Here is an 18,424-nt window from a genome sequence, read left to right as displayed (position 1 = left end):
TAGCACTAAGTAGGTAGCCACGTCACACTGTTGACTGACAGTCAGCTAACACCCTGTGTCTTTCATTTGAATTGTCTCCCCTCTTCTGCACCTATGTGGCTGACTTACTGAGCCTAACTGAAGAACTTTATATATATACCTAATATATATACATTCTTCATTTTTAGAGTCAGCCTGTAAAGACCTTTTTGCTTTCTTATTCACAATGTCCCTTATATATTCATTCAACAACTATCTGTTGAGTATCTGTGCTGTGCAGTGTTGTATTCCTGAAACAAGCCTGAGTACATAGATAGGGTTCCTGACTGCATGAAGCTTATACAGATATTTCTTATTTTACTGATTGTCTTTTAATCATCTAAACATACCTTTAGTAGGTGTTTGGGGATTGTGATGTTTGGAGGGTTTTTTCTTTGTTTTTTTTTCTTTTGGCCACGCCACGCAGCTTGCAGGATCTTAGTTCCGTGACCAGGGATGGAACGCGTGCCCCCTGCATTGGGAGCACAGAGCCCTAACCACTGGACCGCCAGGGAACTCCCATGATGTTTTCTTGTTTTGTTTTGTTTTGTTAATTTTATTTACTTATTTATTTATTTTTGGCTGTGTTGGGTCTTTGTTGCTGCATGCAGGCTTTCTCTAGTTGCGGCGAGCAGGGGCTACTCTTCGTTGCAGTGCACGGGCTTCTCATTGCAGTGGCTTCTCTCATTGTGGAGCATGGGCTCTAGGAGGGCAGGCTTCAGTAGTTGCGGCACATGGGCTCAGTAGTTGTGGCTCACGGGTTCTAGAGCACAGACTCAGTAGTTGTGGCACATGAGTTTAGTTGCTCTGCAACATGTGGGATCTTCCCGGACCACGGATTGAACCCGTGTTCCCTGCATTGGCAGGCGGATTCTCAACCACTGCGCCACCAGGGAAGCCCAATGTGTTTTTTTTTTTTAATGACCTCAAGTAGGCCCTTAACATTGCCTGACAATCGTATTTCATTTTTCCCTCGTCTACTCACTCTCCTGCTCTCCTAGATGACTATTTCCTACCTTCTTTTTCTCAAGCCTCACTCTCAGCTGATCTTGCCTCCTATTTCACGGAAAATAAAAGCAATCAGAAGAGAATTTCCAAGCAACCCCTACCTCATTTACCCTCTTCCCTGCGTCTGTGCCTGATGTTCTGCTTTTTCCTGTTATGAATGAACTGACCATACTCTTATGAGAGGCCAAGCCTTCTATTGGTGCACTGTAGTCTATCCCTTTGGCCTACTTAAGGATATCCCTCTCTGCTAGATCTTTCTCATCAGTGTACAGACATGCCACAACTGGGTTTCTCTCTTCCTGGTCTCTCTTAAACCTCTCCAAGCAGACTCTCACTCCCACCACTCCATCAGAACTACTGTCACCAGTGACCTTCATGTTGCTAACCAATGACCTTGCTCAGCTTTTGGCACAGCTGATAACTCCTTTCTCCTTGAACTTGGCTTCCAGGACACCACAGTCTTCTACTTCACTGGTTCGTCCTTTTTAGTTTCTTTTGCCAGTTCCTCCTTGTCCTCAAACAATGTTAGGGTGCCCCATGTCTCAATCCTTAGTACTCCTTGCTTCACTAAACTCTGTTGGTAATCTCATTCAGTCACACGGCTTTAGAGGCCATCCAAAAGCTGACAACTTAACTAATTTCATGGTTGAAATATAGTGAGTGGGTTCAAATTCTGGTTCTACAACTTAAAGCTGTGTGACCTTGAGCAAGTTACTTTACCTTTTTTTGCCTCAGTTTCCTCATGGTATTTGCTGAATACTTCAATATTTGCTGAAGAAATGAATGAAACAGGGGCTTCCCTGGTGACGCAGCGGCTGGGAATCCGCCTGCTGGTGCAGGGGATGGGTTCAGTCCCTGGTCCAGGAAGATCCCACATGCCACAGAGCAACTAGGCCCTTGCGCCACAACTACTGAAGCTCACATGCTCTAGTACCCTCAAACCACAACTACTGAGCCCAAGCACCACAACTACTGAGCCCATGTGCTGCAGCTACTGAAGCCCACGCACCTAGAGCCCATGCTCTGCAATAAGAGCAGCCACCAAAATGAGAAATCCACACACCTCAACAAAGAGTAGCCCCTGCTCACCGCAACTAGAGAAAGCCCATGCAGCAATGAAGACCCAACACAGCCAAAGAAATGAATGAAACAAAAATAAAACTACCTTAACCAAGAAAAATGGTAGAGTTCATAAGTTTCTTTATAGAACCACCAATATAGAGAGAAATAAGAATTAACTCTGTTTTACGAATGAAGGGGAAAATTAGTAATTTGTGTTACTAATTCCATTCTAACTATTTATCATTATCACAAAAGTAATTGAATGTCCTTAACCCAGTGCAATCTGGCTTCTACTCTAATAGCTCTACTGAAATTTCTTCACTTAAGCCACTAGCGACCTAATTGCCGTATTTTGTGGGCATTTTTCAGCCCTTACTGTGCTGGACCTAACTGTTAATCTCATTCGCCTTGAAATGTTTTGCCTCTTGGCTTTCACAAATCTCTGACCAATTTTCCCTTTCTCCTTCTACCCACTCCTTAAATGTCAGTAGTTTCCAGGGTTCAGTTCCCACATGTTTCTGCTCATCCCTTCATCCAACCTATCGTCTCTTGTCAGAAACTTGACCCTCTCAGAAGAGGGAGGAGTTTGAGGTCCTCCTTGCTACCCATACTTGCTTTCAAATTATTATTTCCCCGCCTTCTTAGAAAACCCCCATTCCTTTTGAGGTTTATACCATCTCACTTTTTCCGACTTTATCACCCTCAACTTCCCCTTCTTGTAGCTATCATCTACCAAGCTTTCCCTATACGTTGAGTATTTCAGCACCTGGTTAACTGTTTTCCTCTCTACCCAACTCTATTCACCATTCTCAGCAACCCACCATCCACACCATGGCTCCTCAGTTTATTTACCTTCTCATCACCTATGACCTTTCTTTTGCACAGCCCCAGCAATGCACTCCTGAGGACATCTTGAGCCTTATCATCTTCAGAAAGTGCACAACCTCGAAATCCACACATTTAGACATCCTTTTTCTGACCACAGCCTTTTTCCTTCCAGCTTACTTGTTCAAAGGCCCCACAGAAAAAACTCTTTGGCCTCATTAATACCTTCAGTTCATTGAGTCCTCTACTTTCTCATTGTCCCCATAGCCTTCTTTTATCTGAACTTCTGTAGCGTACTTATCTAGGAAAACCCCGGCCCTGGATGAATCTAAACATCTGCCATCTCTTATTTGCACAGGCCCTCACGTAGCTGAACATAGCTGGAGAAAATCACCCCACCAAGCAGAAAAGTTGGGTGATTGTGATTTTATAGTGTTTCAGTGATCTTCTCACTCAACTTTTTTATCCCTCTCCTTTCGTCCAGCTAGCAGAGTGATTCAAAATTCAAATCTGATCACGTTACTCCTCTGCTACCTTCAGTGTTATCCCATGTCTTAAAAGATCAGTTCCTCTCAGATGTAACATGAATATGAAGCACCTGGTAATCTTGTTAAAATGTAGGTTCAGCTTCAGTAGGTCAGGGGTAGAGCCCAATATTCTGCATTTCTAACAGACTTCCCCACCATCTTTATTTTTCCCATTTTTATGAGGTAACCTCAAGGTTTAGTAATCTAAACCAGAAATTTTGAACTCCTAGCTAAAAAATTAGGAGGGTTTGATGCCTATCTTATCCTGAAGTCCCAGAGTGTTAGAGTTGGAACAGATCTTATAGGTCATTTAGGTTTATCTCCTCACTGTATGGATAAAGTATGGAGAAGGGAGCAAATTCTAGGCCAAAGGTAAGTCATGAAAAATTTCCCAACTTCCAAAACAAGGTTCTTTTCTACTGTACCACAAGACTGATTCTCAGTTTTTTTTTTTTTTTTTTTTTTGCGGTACGCGGGCCTCTCACCGTTGTGGCCTCTCCCGTTGCGGAGCACAGGCTCCGGACGCGCAGGCTCAGCAGCCATGGCTCACGGGCCCAGCTGCTCCGCAGCATGTGGGATCTTCCCGGACCAGGGCACGAACCCGCGTCCCCTGCATCGGCAGGCGGACTCTCAACCACTGCGCCACCAGGGAAGCCCTGATTCTCAATTTTAAGTTTCTTTGTCTGGCCCTCCAAATCATTCAGTTTCTCAACCACTGCTAGAGCGCATATAGTATGTGCCTATCTGCCAGTTGTTGAGCACACAAAGTCCAAGAGACAGGGTGCCTGCCCCCAGATGCTCAAGGCCTAAATAATATCCTCCCTTGTCCTCCCCACTTCTCCCAGATCTTCTCATCTCATATCCTTTTCCAAGTTTGTAAATGTAAATTTGGTATCAATAAAAGAATCACCGTTATACACGGCAAATCATGATGAGCTGTGAAAGAAAGCTAAGAGTTTGGGGAATTAAATCTTAAAATGGGTATTAAAGGACAAACATGCCCTTTCCTCAGCAGCAGCTTTCAGGCTTTATTTTGAAGTTACCTACATTTTGACTCACAACCCAGAACACACAACTTGTGCACAGTTGTATAATTGAAAAAAATATATCTAAATGAGCACACTAGTACTTATCCAGGATACATGTGAAGCATTCATTTTCTTTTTAAAGTCTGCCTACAACCCACTAATTTGATTTCATGAGCCCTAATGGTTCTAACCCTGAGTTGGAGACTCAGGAGTCATTATCACTTTGAATACCGGGCTGACCTGCCTCTGTTTCTGATTCAGTATGATAACTACCTTCGCCTCAGGCTAAACTCATGTCTGCAAGGAAAACCTCTCTACTGTTACGTTACTCACTTTCTTTAAATCTCATTTAAGTCACACTTATTCTAAGAAGGATTTCTGTCTATACCTTACTATTTTATTCCATATACCCTTTGTATTTATGTATTTCATGACTGCCATGTGTTAGTACTTTGTTTTGATTTCATTTATTTTTACTATGTTCCCAGTTAGACTAATTCCACTGGAGCAAAGATCCTGTATTCTGTTTCTTTGGGACCCTCCCAGCCCCTTCAGTTTTGCACCTGGTCGGCATTTTAATCAATCATCCATTGACCTGTGATTCTTGCAGGGTACAGATATTTGTCTCTGTCATGGTATTTTTCTCATACCTGTTTCTCATGTGCCCATCCACTTCATTTGCTTACAGACTCAAAGCTTGTGAAAGAACAACTGTCACAGGCCCAGCTCTTCACCAGGGGCTATGAGGATGGCCTGGGCTTTGAATATGTGATATTCTATAATGATGATGAGAAAAGGACAGTTTGCTTGTTTCAAGGAGGTCCTTATCTACAAGGGGTACCTGGGTAAGAATGATAGCCTAGAAATGTGGATCTAAGAGGTTGTTATCTTATAGTATCGCCCTGTATCCATGGACTACAATGAAGACATTAAAATGGTAATGTAGATGTATATTTATTGACATGGATAGATGTTTACTGTAAATTATTAAATGACAGAAGTATAGGACATAGGGCAAAAGAGTATAATTTTAGAGAGTATCATTAACATGTTAATATTGGTTTGTCACTAGATAGCCTTATAATTTTTAATTTCTTTTTCTTCTGTTTATCTTCATTTCCTAAATTTTTAAACAATGATGTGTATAGTTAGTTTAATAAAAACATAATATAAATTTTCTAAATTGGATTTTTGCTTGCTTGTGACCTGGTTATCATTAGGTTCTGGCTTTGTTACAAATACTACAGTGTTATGCTATGAACAAAATGAAGGTGAGAACATGGATATAATTTGACATTCAGTACATTGAACATGAATTAAGTGGAACTTTCAGAAGTAGATTATATGGGAGGCTTGGATAATTTTTCTCTCTTAAGGGGCTGTTTTCAGAACTTGTGAACACATTTCTCTTTTCCTCTTGTAACTAGATTCCTTCATGGAGGTGCCATTGCAACAATGATTGATGCTGCTGTTGGTATGTGTGCAGCTATACCTGGGGGAATTGTCATGACTGCCAATCTCAACATCAATTTTAAAAGGTAAAGTCATGGGTATTCTTTGCTTCTTAGATGTCATAAGTCAGGTTCCCCAGCAGCAGACCCTGAGAAAAGGATTTCTATGCAAGAAAGGAAGTACTCCCAGAGAAAACTATCTAGGGTGTAGGAGAAGAAGGACAGGGAAGGGGAAGAAGCCACCCAAGGTTAGGCGCTCAGTCCTGCAAAGGGTAGCTTCAGCCTGATCATGTAAGGAACTCTGGAGTGAAATGTGTGCCTCAGTATTTTCCCTACCTCAGGCAAGGGAGGTGAAGTCCTCATATTCTCTCACACGTTCTTCATAGGATAAGGGCTATCCTGGGGACTATAAATTCCCAGGTACTTCTTGCTCTCTGTGTTTGAGCAAAGCAGGCTCTAAGAAAAATACCCAAAAAACAAAGGTGAAAAAAAGGATTGAAGGAGATCTGAGTGAAGCACCAACATCCACTATATAACAAAACGTAAGTTTTACATAACTTCGCACAAAGAAATAAAAGGGCAGCAAGAAAAGTTTGGTATCCGTCAAAAACAAAGCTCAGCATGAGCTTATTTAATTCTTCAATTATGCAGCTATATCTCTAAGTCATATAGTATGGATACTGGCATAGGCACAGAGAAAGAGAGCAATAGGGCAGAACAGAGTTTAAGAACAGAGTTCAATAGAGATCTCCAGATGAGGTTCTGTGGGTTATTATTTCACACAGTAGGAAGCATGTAGGAACATCTCCATTTTATACCCCAGAGAGTTGTATGGCTTATGTGGCAGTCATCAGGGAGCCAAGCTTCATAGATTATGGGTTTACTTATTGAATATTTTAAGTAATACTTAGCCAGGCATATCCTACTCAGGGCATTCTATAGAAAAGGACTCTTCCCCCTAGCAAATATCATTAGTTTATTTCAGGGGTCATCACAGCTTTTTCTATAAATGTTTTATGCTTTGCAGGCCATACAGTTTCTGGCACAACTAGTCAACTCGCCACTGTAGCACAAAAGCAGCCACAGACAATATATAAATAAATGGGTATAGCTGTGTTCCAGTAAAATTTTATTTACAAAACAGGCAGCTGGCCAGTGAAACATAGTTTGCCAACTCCTGGTCTATTTACCTGCAGACCCAGTGAGAAAAAATTAGACAGGGTCATTTGCCTCCTTTTTTTTCCCAGGAGTGTTTCTCTTTGCTCCCCACCACACACACACACACAGAGTGAATAAATTGGAGGCCAGCTGCTTTAACTTCCTCCTCCCCAACTGCCAATATTAGTAACTTCAAAATAAAAATGACTTAAGATAGAAATTTATCATGTGAAAGAAATCTAGTATGGCAGCTCCCTGGTTCCCAGAGATGCAGGCTCTTTGTAGCTCATCTTTTTACAGTCCAGAGTGGCAGCAAGAGCCATCATCACATGTCCTACACAGCAGGATTGAGGAAGGTGGGGAAGAGCTGTCTTCTCTCTTTCAAAGAGACTTCCTGGAAGTACTACACAGCACACCCATTTAATCTCATTAGCATTAAGGGAGATTGGGAAAGTGGTCCCTTAACTGCTATCACTATCACCTCAAATAAATTCATTGTCAGCAACTAACACAACCACAGACGTATTAATAAATCCATGCTTATAAATAATACAACATAAATTATTTTAAATACTAAAGCATTAATTAAAAACATAATCAGATTTAACTAATTCAGTAAAGAAAATAACAAGCCTAGTATGGTAGTTTTTTCTAAGCAAAATTATCTCAATGATTACAAAACTTATTATTTCAGCTACACTTAGCCTATTAAATGTTTTTCATTCTGGGTTTGATTAATTTCTTCTGGCTGTCAATACCTATATTTTCCTGAAGTTAGAATAACTCATTCTTATAAACTCCCCAGGCTTATGGCAATTGTGTCAGACTGTAAAGAAACCAACTCATATCAGCGAAATTTGTAGGTTCTAATCCGTCAACCTGGTGATTCTTGATGTGACGGGATTTTGCCTTTGAAGATGATTGGAACATGAGCCTGAATTCATGAGGCTGAGCTCCTCTTGGAGTTGAGGATTCCTTGCTGTGTCGGGGGACTTTCCAAATCTACACCTGTCCTTACAACCTAGTACTTCCCCTTACTTAGTATCTAAATCTACTTGTCTTAGTCATATTTATTCTGCCTTGGTTTACTGATTACCTACAATTAAATGCATCTCATTTAATTGGCAGAGGTAACATCTCTCAGGAGATAGGACAAGTGTCTATGTAGTTTTCTTTCAGGGATATTCAACTGGGCAAGACATTCACCTTCTTTCTAGCTGGTTCTTTTCTGTAATCAGTCCTTTCTGTTAGGGGAATAATTCTTGCATTTTGTTAAGGGAATAATTCTTGCATTTTCCAGAATTGTTTGGCTTCCTCACAGTTCTCTGCCTGTTGGTGTGGAGGAGGGGATTATTGGGGGTTCTTATGGAGATTATGCAGGACTTTGAACACCCAAATGGCATACATCCATGGATGCAAATCCACTGAATGTGCATAAATATTCTTTTCACCTGTCAGCTCACCTGCACCTCACACACTTTGGGGGAACATAAGAGGTAACAGTCCTGATGCAGATGCTAAGGGCTGTACAAGTCTTTGCCTTGTTCATGCAGACTCTCAAGCCTTTTTGACAAACACGTGAAAGACTCCTTGATGAACATAGGTATCCTCTACATACCTCTACCCACACTTTACAGCTAAGAAAACTATTGGTTTGCTTATGCCATGGTGTGTGTAAGCATAATTCTTTGAATACAGCCTCCCCAAACCTTACCTGTACACACCCCTTACTCTGTGTCTACCATTTCCTACTTCTACAGAGTAATATACATATAAGACAGATACATACTTCATAGAAGAAACACTTACTTGTCAATACTCTTCTCTATGTGTAAACTGCTTAAAAAATTAAACTTATCCTATCATAATTGTCCTTGAATTATAGCTATGGATTTATACTCCTTGAGCTAGCTTTTCCTTTTTTTGAGAATCATTAGGAACTTTCCATAATGTAGTTAACTACAATTATCACCCTCTTTTCTATGCTTATGTTACATTTGGCCGATAGAAGTCTCTTTAGACTGACTCCTTGTGCTAGCTTTTAAGTACTCTTGTCTCCTGAGAGACAGTATAATCACTAGTTAAGAGGACAGACATTGGAACAGGTTCAAATGCCCATTTTGCCACTTATTAGCTGTGTGACCTTCAACAAGTTACTTAACCTCTCTGTGCTTCAATGTCCTCATCTTTAAAAAGAGAATAATAATACCTTCCTCATAGGGTCATTGTGAGCAATAAATGAATTAACCCATGCAAAGCATCTAGGACAGAATCTGGCCCCATAACAAGTACTCAGTAAGTGTTAGCTGCTTGTTATTTTTATCATTAACATTGTTGTTATTATCATTACTTTTACTTCTAACAACAGTAAGGTTCATCTGTGCCAAGACATAGAATAGCTAGTCTACAAAGATCCCTGATTCCTTTTAATGGAGAATAGTGCCAAAGACCAGAAAAATATTAGATTGTTCCACATGTATTCTCATGGTGGGCAGGATGACCTTGCTGCTAGGCTATTACAGTGTCAGAGCTGGAAAGTTATTAATGTTTAATAAGGTCATGAGTTCACTCTGATACTTTAGATTTAACATCTTTCATGCCTTATATTTTTAAAATATTTTTTAAATTTCTAGCTATAGTTAAAAAAAAGGCATAACATAAAATTTAGTGTCCTAACCTTTTTTAAATGTACAGTTCAGTAGTATTAAGTATATTTACACTGTTGTGAAACAGATCTCCAGAACTTTTTCATCTTGCAGAACTGCAACTCTATACCCATTAAACAATAATTTCCCATATCCCCCTTCCCTCAGCCCCTGACAACCATAATTCTACTTTCTGTTTCTGTGAATCTGACTACTGTTGTTACATCATATAAGTGGAATCATACAGTATTTGTCTTTTTATGACTGGCTTATTTCACTTAGCATAATGTCTTCAAGATTCATCCATGTTGTAGCATATAACAGGATATCCTTCCTTTGTAAGGCTGAATAATATTCCATTGTATGTATATACCACATTTTGTTTATTCTTTCATCTGTTGATGGATATTTGGGTTGCTACCACCTCTTGGCTATTGTGAATAATGCTATAATGAACATGGGTGTGCAGATATCTCTGTGAGGTCTTGCTTTCAGTTCTTTTGGATGTATACCCAGAGTGGGATTGCTAGATTACATGGTAATTCTACTTTTAATTTTTTGAGGAACTACTATACTGTTTTCCATAGCTGCTGCACCACTTTACAGTCCCACCAGCAATGCATAAGGGTTCCAGTTTCTCCACATCTTCACCACGACTTGTTATTTGGGTTTTGTTTTGTTTTTTAATAGTAGCCAGCGTAATAGATGTGAGGTGATAGCTCACTGTGCTTTGATTTGCATTTTTTGAATGATTAGTGACATTGAGCATCTTTTCATATGCTTGCTGGCCATTTGTATATCATCTTTGGAGAAATGTCTATTCAAGTCCTTCACTTGAAGAAGCATTTTTTAAATCAGGTTTTTGTGAGTTTTTTTGTTGTTGAATTGTAGGAGTTCTTTATATATTCTGGATATTAACCTCTTATCAGATATATGATTTGCAACTGATTTTTTAGGTTGCTGTTTTACTCTGTTGATTGTGTCCTTTGATGCACAGAAGTTTTTAAGTTTGACGTAGTCCCATTTGTCTATTTTTTTTATTTTGTTGTCTGTACCTTTGGTGTCATATCCAACAAATCATTGCCAAACCCAATGTCATGAAGCTTTTCCCCAATGGAGGTCTTCAGTCCATTTCACATTATTTTTTGTATATGGTTTAAGGTAAGGGTCCAACATCATTCTTCTACACGTGGATATCCAGTTTTCCCAGCACCACTTTTGAAGAGACTGTCCTTTCCCCATTGAGTGGTATTGGTCACTTGTAGAAATTCATTTGACCATATATGAGAGGGTTTATTTCTACGCTGTCTGTTCTATTCCATTAATCTATATGTCTGTCTTTATGCCAGTACCACACTGTCTTGATTATTGTAGTTTTGTAATATGTTTTGAAATCAAGATGTGTGGGACTTCCAACTTTTTTCTTCTTTTTCAAGATTGCTTTGGCTATTCAGGGTCCCTTGAGATTCATGTGAACTTTAGAAAATTATACTCTATAAACAGTTATTATATTATTTTGTATTTTTCCTTTCTCTTATTATTCAAGGAATTTTTCATTGTAAGGGATAGATCTTTTTTTTTTAATGTATCGGTGGTGGTGGTAATGTTTTTAATATTTATTTATTTTTATTTATTTATTTTTTTATTTTTTGCGGTACGCAGGCCTCTCACTGTTGTGGCCTCTCCCGTTGCGGAGCACAGGCTCCGGACGCACAGGCTCAGTGGCCATGGCTTACGGGCCCAGCCGCTGCACAGCATCTGGGATCTTCCCGGACCTGGGCACGAACCCATGTCCCCTGCATCGGCAGGCGGACTCTCAACCACTGCACCACCAGGGGAGCCCTTTAATATTTATTTTATTTATTTATTTGTTTTATTTTTGGCTGCATCAGGTCTTAGTTGCAGCACATGGGATCTTTGTTGCGGCATGTGGGATCTTTCGTTGCAGCACGCGGGCTCTCTAGTTGAGGCACACGGGCTCAGTAGTTGTGGTACACAGACTTAGTTGCCCCGCAGCATGTGGGATCTTAGTTCCCCAACCAGGGATCAAACCTGTGTCCCCTGCGTTGGAAGGCAGATTCTTAACCACTGGGCCACCAGGGAAGTCCCAGAGATAGATCTCTTAATTCACAATAGCTTAAGGAAAAAAGGAACATATTGGCTTACATGGTTGAGAAGACAGTTATGGCTGGGTGCAGGTATTCAATGATGCCATTAGGAATCTGTGCCTGTGTCTCAGCCACACTTTTCCTTTAGGTCTTCTTCATCCTCGGGTAGCCTTTCCCAATGTAGTGCCACAGCTACCAGGCAGGCTTGTATCTTGCAAGCCTAGCAACTCCAGCAGAAAAAGAACCCAGCCCCAAGGGCTGCAGCACAAGCTCCAGGATTGACAGTTTCAACCCATGCCCACCTGCACAACCAGTCACTGGGGGGGCGGGGTGGGGGCAGGGGGCGGGGGGGGTAAGAATCAGCTGTCAACTCTAGTTAACCTACATGGGCTGAAAATTGAGGTGATTCCCCAAAGAAAGGGGAAGGTAGGTGTGTGAATGAGAGAGTGTGGTGAGGGGTAGGACAGATGGATAAATGAAAGACGCAACGTTAGTAGGAAAGGGAGATGCTGAGCAGGCAAGAACACCTAATGTCCCCCGGGTCTTAGTAAATCCTGGATTGGCAAAGCTCAGTTGTTCCATCGAGAAGTTCAGGAAAATCTACTGGGAGCAAAAACTGGACAGAGGGATAATCAGAGTGTTAATTTCCTTTCCACATGGAGTAGTTCCTTCACCCACATGATGGTACTATAGGAACATAAAACACATCTCCCTACTCTACATTATGTTTCTACCAACTAAAATTATACCTTTAAAGAGATACCTTTTTCATTATAGTACTATATCTCTAAGATTCCCAGAGGTGACTGTAACCACTAGATACATATAGCTATATAAATATAAATTTGAATTAATAGAAATTAAATAAATGTAAAGATTCCGTTTCTCATTCACAATAACCACATTTTGAGTGCTCAGTAGCCATCTGTGGCTACCATATTGGACAGCTCAGCTGTGGAGCATTGCTGTCATCGCAAAGTTCTGTTGGACAGCACTGAATTAGCACATTAAGCTGTTACCAGGAGTTTGTTATTCAGTCTTTCTAGTGACAGTTACTCTAAAGGGGATTGGGTGAGAAATTGACAGAGATTGACAGAGAAAATGAGAGAAGCTGACTGGGACCATCCCATGGTCCTATTTTCATTTCTTTAAAGGATTTCGGCTCCCTTCAGATGGGACAGCCTCTGCCACCTCAGAGCTGGAATCATCTGGTGATTTCTTTGAACCTAACCCACAACAGCAGTCTCTGGACTGGGTGCCCAGGAGCCACCTGAGAGCAATGGTGCTTGGGAGGAAGGGGGTGTGAGCAACTGGTGGTGTCAGAATTTTATCTAAAACAGCACCCACTGATACCAGGTATCATAAATTTCCACCCCTGTCATGCACTTGATCATCTCTCAATGCTACATAAATCTGATAAAAGCTGGATTTTTTTCATTTTTTTTTTCTGCAGACCTATCCCCCTCTGTTCTGTTGTTGTGATAAATAGCCAACTTGATAAAATTGAGGGGAGGAAATTGTTTCTTTCTTGTACTGTTCGAAGTGCTGATGAGAAGATCCTGTACTCAGAGGCAACAGGTAAGAAGCTGCCACTTTCTATTTTAGGTTTGGTTTAATTTATTTTGGGTTTTTTTGTTTTGGGGGGTTGTCGTTTTGTTTTGTTTTGGTTTTATAACCCATACATGCCAAGAAATTCTTAATTCCCTGCATGCAAAGAACAAGTTAAAGGTATTCTTACTCATTGCTGGTAGAGAGCTGGTATATCTCTGAAAATTATAGTCATGTACCTTTTGACCCATTTTCAGGATTTTATCCCATAGGTATACTAACATGTGTGCAACATTACAATGTGTAAGGTTGCTCTAGGGTTCCAGTAGTTGTGCTACTCATGCAATGTTATTTGGACTAGCAAAAGATTGGCAAAATATAAATATCTATCAATAGGAGACTAGGTAAAGAGACTACAGTTCATCCATAAACTATATTATGTGTACCATAAAAAATATTGTGTAATATTGTGGTGCCATAAATAAGAATAAGGAAACTCCTTTTTGTATGATATGGAGCTATATATCATTACTATATATTGAATGAAAAACACAAGCTACAGGACAGTGAATGTGTTTATGTTATCATCAGTGTAGAAAAAGTAGAGAGGTTCTTCCCATTCTCTTGCCTTTTTCTTCTTCCTTCCATTTCACCCCTTCCTTCCTTCCTAAATATTTCTAAAGCTATTAGGTAGAGTCAGGCATGGTAGGCTGGGGGATAAGGGGGAAGCCACAGGGAGGGGTGGCTACAGCAGCCCATCGCTGTCTGGGAGCCTGAGTGGAGTGGAGGGTGTCTGCACAGGGGAGTGGCCCAGCACAGGATGTCAGAGCCCAACTATGGGAAGGAAGGAGTCCCCATGGGGAGCAGCGTGTGTGTCAGAGCCCACAGGGAGAGAGGGTGGCGTCTGCACAGGCTGGCAGCCATGACGGGAGCTAGGTTTCTCACATCAGAGGAGTTCCAGATATGGAAAAAGAGTTAACAAGAATGAGCACTGTTGTGTTGGATTGGTGTTAGAGATACTAGACATGGATATTTTCTCAGTCTTTTGCTCTTGCAAATACTGTTGTAATGAGTAACTTTGTATATCGTCAGCTGTCACAGGGCCTTTGCAAGTGAGGGGTCCTGGAAGCCTCACCTTCAGTAGCTTCAGACTTAGACAAGTTAATTTAGATATCCAATGCTTTTTGTTTTGTTTTATTTTTTTTTTTTTAATTTTTTAATTTATTTATTTAATCTGGCTGCTCCAGGTCTTAGTTGTAGCATGCGGGATCTAGTTCCCTGAACAGGGATCGAACCCAGCCCCCTGCTTTGGGAGCATGGAGTCTTAACCACTGGACCACCAGGGAAGTCCCTTTTTGTTGTTTTTATTTTAATGGACCTCAGATGCACATGTTTGGGTTACTCAGAATCCTTGATTTAGGATACAGAGCCATTATTGGTACGTGAATGGTCATCTTTTACTTACTCATTCACTAATGTATTTATTTTTCTAATTTAATAATAAACATCCTGAAACCTACAATCAAACAAGAACCAGAATCTTAATAATATTAGATCCCTCCCTAATTACTTTTCCCCACCTCATCCTCCTATTTTTCCTTCAGAGGTAACTCTGATCTAGAATTTTGTGATTTTCATTCCTTTGTACCTTATTGGGGTTTTTTTTAAGTTTGATTAAGAATATATTTATTTTAAAAAAAGAATATATTTGTGCCTAATATATTGTTTAGTTGTTTGTTTTTGAACTTTGTAGAAAAGAGATTGTGCTATATGTGCTTTTCTGGGACTTGATTTTTTTTTTCTACCCAGCTTCCTGTTACTGAAGTTCACCCATGTGGTTGGCTATGAAGTTTGCTCATTTACTGCAGTATAATATTCCATTGTGTGACTATACCACAATGGATTTATCTCTTCCTCTAATGGTGGGCCTCTGACTATTATGAATGGCGCTACTATTAACATTCTTATTCATGTCTCCTGCTGGTGTATATGGGCAAGAGCTTGGCATATACTTAGGAGTGGAATTTCTGGGTTGGAGGGTATAAGAGTGTTCAGCCTTACAGGGAAATGCCAGATTGTTTTCTAAAGCTGTACCAAATTACATTCCCACCAGCAATATATGACATTCTGTTGATCCCTGTCTTTTCTAGCAATTGGTAAAGTCAAATTTCTTGATTTTTGCCAATCAAATGGTTATAAAATGGTATTTCAGTTTGATCTAAAGTTGCATTTCCCTGATTACCTATGGAGCTGAGCATCTCTTCATATATTTATTGACCATATTTGTTTCCTATTCTGTGAAATTCCTGTTTTCTCAGCCTCTTTTATTGTTTTTTTCCTCTTTTTTTACTGATTTATAGGAATTCTTTATCTATTTTTTATAAAACGAATCTTTTTGTTGGCTATATAAGTTGCACATATCTCCTTCTAGTATATAAGTTGTCTTTTATTTGCTTTAAGTTATCTTTTTTATGAACAGAAGTTTTTAATGTAAATATAGTCACATTTATTAAATTTTTTCCTTTATGGTTAATGCTTCTTGTATCTTGTTTAAGAAATTCATTTTTCCCTTAAGTGTCAGCTGTTTGCTGGAATGATAGATAAAAGAAGCAGGAGGAAGATCATGAATAATTTGAATCCACAGTCAATGTAAAAATCCTATTCCAGGCTGTGGTTTATACTTTCTGTCTCACTAAACCTTTCAGTATCATAAAGGTAACAGATGGCTCAGTTGTAATTTTACTTCCTTTCACTTCCTTGACTATCTCTAATGGAAGTGGTAATGAACCATGAAATGACCAAGTGGCAGAGGACCTGGTTACCCAGGAGAGCTAATACAGTATTGTGAGAATCAAAAGTTGATTCTTTTTTTTTTAAATAAATTTTCTTAAGGTTCTTTCCTTTTTAAAAATTCTATTATTTTTATTTTATTTGTTCTTGGCTGTGTTGGGTCTTGGTTGGGGCACACAGGATCTTCATTGCAGCTTGCGGGATCCTCCACTGTGCTGCGCAGGCTCCTCATTGTGGAGCGGGGCTTCTCTCTAGTTGTGTCACATAGGCTCCAGAGCACGTGGGCCGTGTAGTTGCTGTACGTGGGCTCTCTAGTTGTGGCCTGCGTGCTCAATAGTTGCAGCACGTGGGCTTAGTTGCCCTGCGGCATGTGGGATCTTAGTTCCCCAACCAGGGATCAAACCCGCATCCCCTGCATTGGAAGGCGGATTCTTAACCACTGGACCACCAGGGAAGTCCCCAAAAGTTGATTCTTAATTTGGCTGAAAAATGAGAGTGGGCAGATATCCTGAAGGTACCAATATGAATCAAAGTGCTTTTGTGTGTGTATATATGTATTTCTACTTAGAGAAGACCCATCAGATAGATTGAAGTCAGTTGACTTATAATCATCTTTTGTTATTTTGTTGTTTAGGCTTATTTATAAAGCTGGATCCTGAAAAAAGTTTGATATAAAAGAGCTTCTGGTGAATTCCACACCAATCTGCGTAAGGCTGTCCCTCCTCCAGAAGAAGCAGTTGTCTTCAGTCCTATTCTACTCACCCACTGTTGAATCCCCCATCAGGTGAAGCCTGCTAACACAGACCTTCCTAAACAAGTCTTTTGAATACAATTCCAGGAGCTCCATTTCCACCTTCCAAACTTTTTTACAGAGACACTCCCTGTGAGAGTATCAGCAGTTCTTTCTGTCTCCTTAGGATAAGTGTCTGGTTCTCCTAAAATTTGAATGGGCTCCTTAAGTTTGCATAGGTGTGATGTCTGATCCATTGCATTCTGGAGAAAAAAATCATATTGAAACTTTTACCACAAACCTGGAAATGCCAGAAAACCAAAGGAAGGAATAAATATGTCGGTGCACGAATATGTGTGTGTGTGTGTGTGTGTGTGTGTTGTGTGTGTGTGCATTATAAATTACAAAAGCAGCTTTGTTGTATCTAAACAAATCTTTTTGGCTACAGTAGGAAACACAACTAGTTCCTGTAGGATCGGATACCTCACATCTGTTGTCTTGGATTCTAGGGATTAAACTACTGTGCCATTTTAACATAGGCTGTGTTATTGTATCTTACCAATAGCATAATATTGGTAATAGCATCACTGGAAGGAGCCTGTGTTCATTTCCTAAGTGTTTTAATCCATTTGGACTTCTGTAACAAAATACCACAGACCAGGTAGCTTATAAAAAACAGAAATTTATTGCTCACAGTTAAAATGGAAAGTCCAGGATCAAGATGCCAACATGTCACCTTCTGGTGAGGGCCCACTTACTGGTTCATATCTGGTACCTTCTCACCGTGTCCTTATTTGGTGGAAGGAGCTAGAGATCTCTCTGGATCCTTTTTGATAAGGACACTAATCCCATTCGTGAGGGCTCCACCTTAAGCACTTCCCCAAAGCTTCACCTACTAATACCATCACACTGGGCGTTAGGATTTCAACATATGAATTGGGCTGGGGGTGGGTGGTGGGGCAGGGTCTATCTGTAGATAATCCCAAAGAATCCACAAAAAAAACTAAAGCTAATAAACGAATTCAGCAAAGTTACAGCATACAAGACCTCATAAAATTTTTAAACTTTTGTGCATCAAAGGACATTATCAAGAAAGTAGAAAGGCAACCTATAGAATGGGAGAAAATATTAGCAAAAAATATATCTGATAAGGGTTTAGTATCCAGAATGTATTAAAAATTCTTAAAGCTCAACCCAAAAAAAGCCCACAATTTAAAAATGAGCAAAGGACTTGATTAGACATTTCTCCAAAGAAGGTATACAAATTGCCAACAAGCACATGAAAAGATGTTCACCATTATTTGTCATTAAGGAAATGCATATCAAAACCACACTTCATATTCACTGAGAGGACTAGAATTTTTTAATAGAAAATAACAAGTGTCAACGAGAATATGAAGAAATGGGAACCCTCCTACATTGTTGGTCAGAATATAAAATGGTGCAGCTTCTATGGAAGACAGTTTGGTGGTTCCTCAGAAGGTTAAACATAGAATTACTATATGGCCCAGGAATTCTACTCCTAG

At 39.9% G+C, this 18,424-nt stretch overlaps 1 protein-coding gene across 2 annotated transcripts in view; it reads left to right on the top strand.

Moving 5' to 3' along the window:
- Positions 1-17,249, top strand: part of THEM4 (thioesterase superfamily member 4) — a 41,413-nt gene extending 24,164 nt beyond the window's left edge. The window contains exons 3-6 of one of the 2 annotated variants that reach the window (XM_032604768.1): positions 5,157-5,313; positions 5,896-6,006; positions 13,284-13,408; positions 16,803-17,249. In XM_032604768.1, coding sequence (XP_032460659.1) covers positions 5,157-5,313; positions 5,896-6,006; positions 13,284-13,408; positions 16,803-16,843 — 434 coding nt within the window. In that variant the 3' untranslated portion in view covers positions 16,844-17,249. Of the gene's footprint in view, positions 1-5,156; positions 5,314-5,895; positions 6,007-12,984; positions 13,242-13,283; positions 13,409-16,802 lie in introns of those variants that run through there. The other variant, XM_032604775.1, reaches the window with a different exon arrangement.
- Positions 17,250-18,424: the final 1,175 nt, after the last annotated feature.

The sequence above is a fragment of the Phocoena sinus genome, chromosome 1, assembly GCF_008692025.1.
Source record: "Phocoena sinus isolate mPhoSin1 chromosome 1, mPhoSin1.pri, whole genome shotgun sequence".
In the NCBI taxonomy this organism is placed as follows: domain Eukaryota; kingdom Metazoa; phylum Chordata; class Mammalia; order Artiodactyla; family Phocoenidae; genus Phocoena; species Phocoena sinus.
Note: the sequence above shows the minus strand (reverse complement) of the source record. Positions and strands in the feature narration are given on the sequence as shown.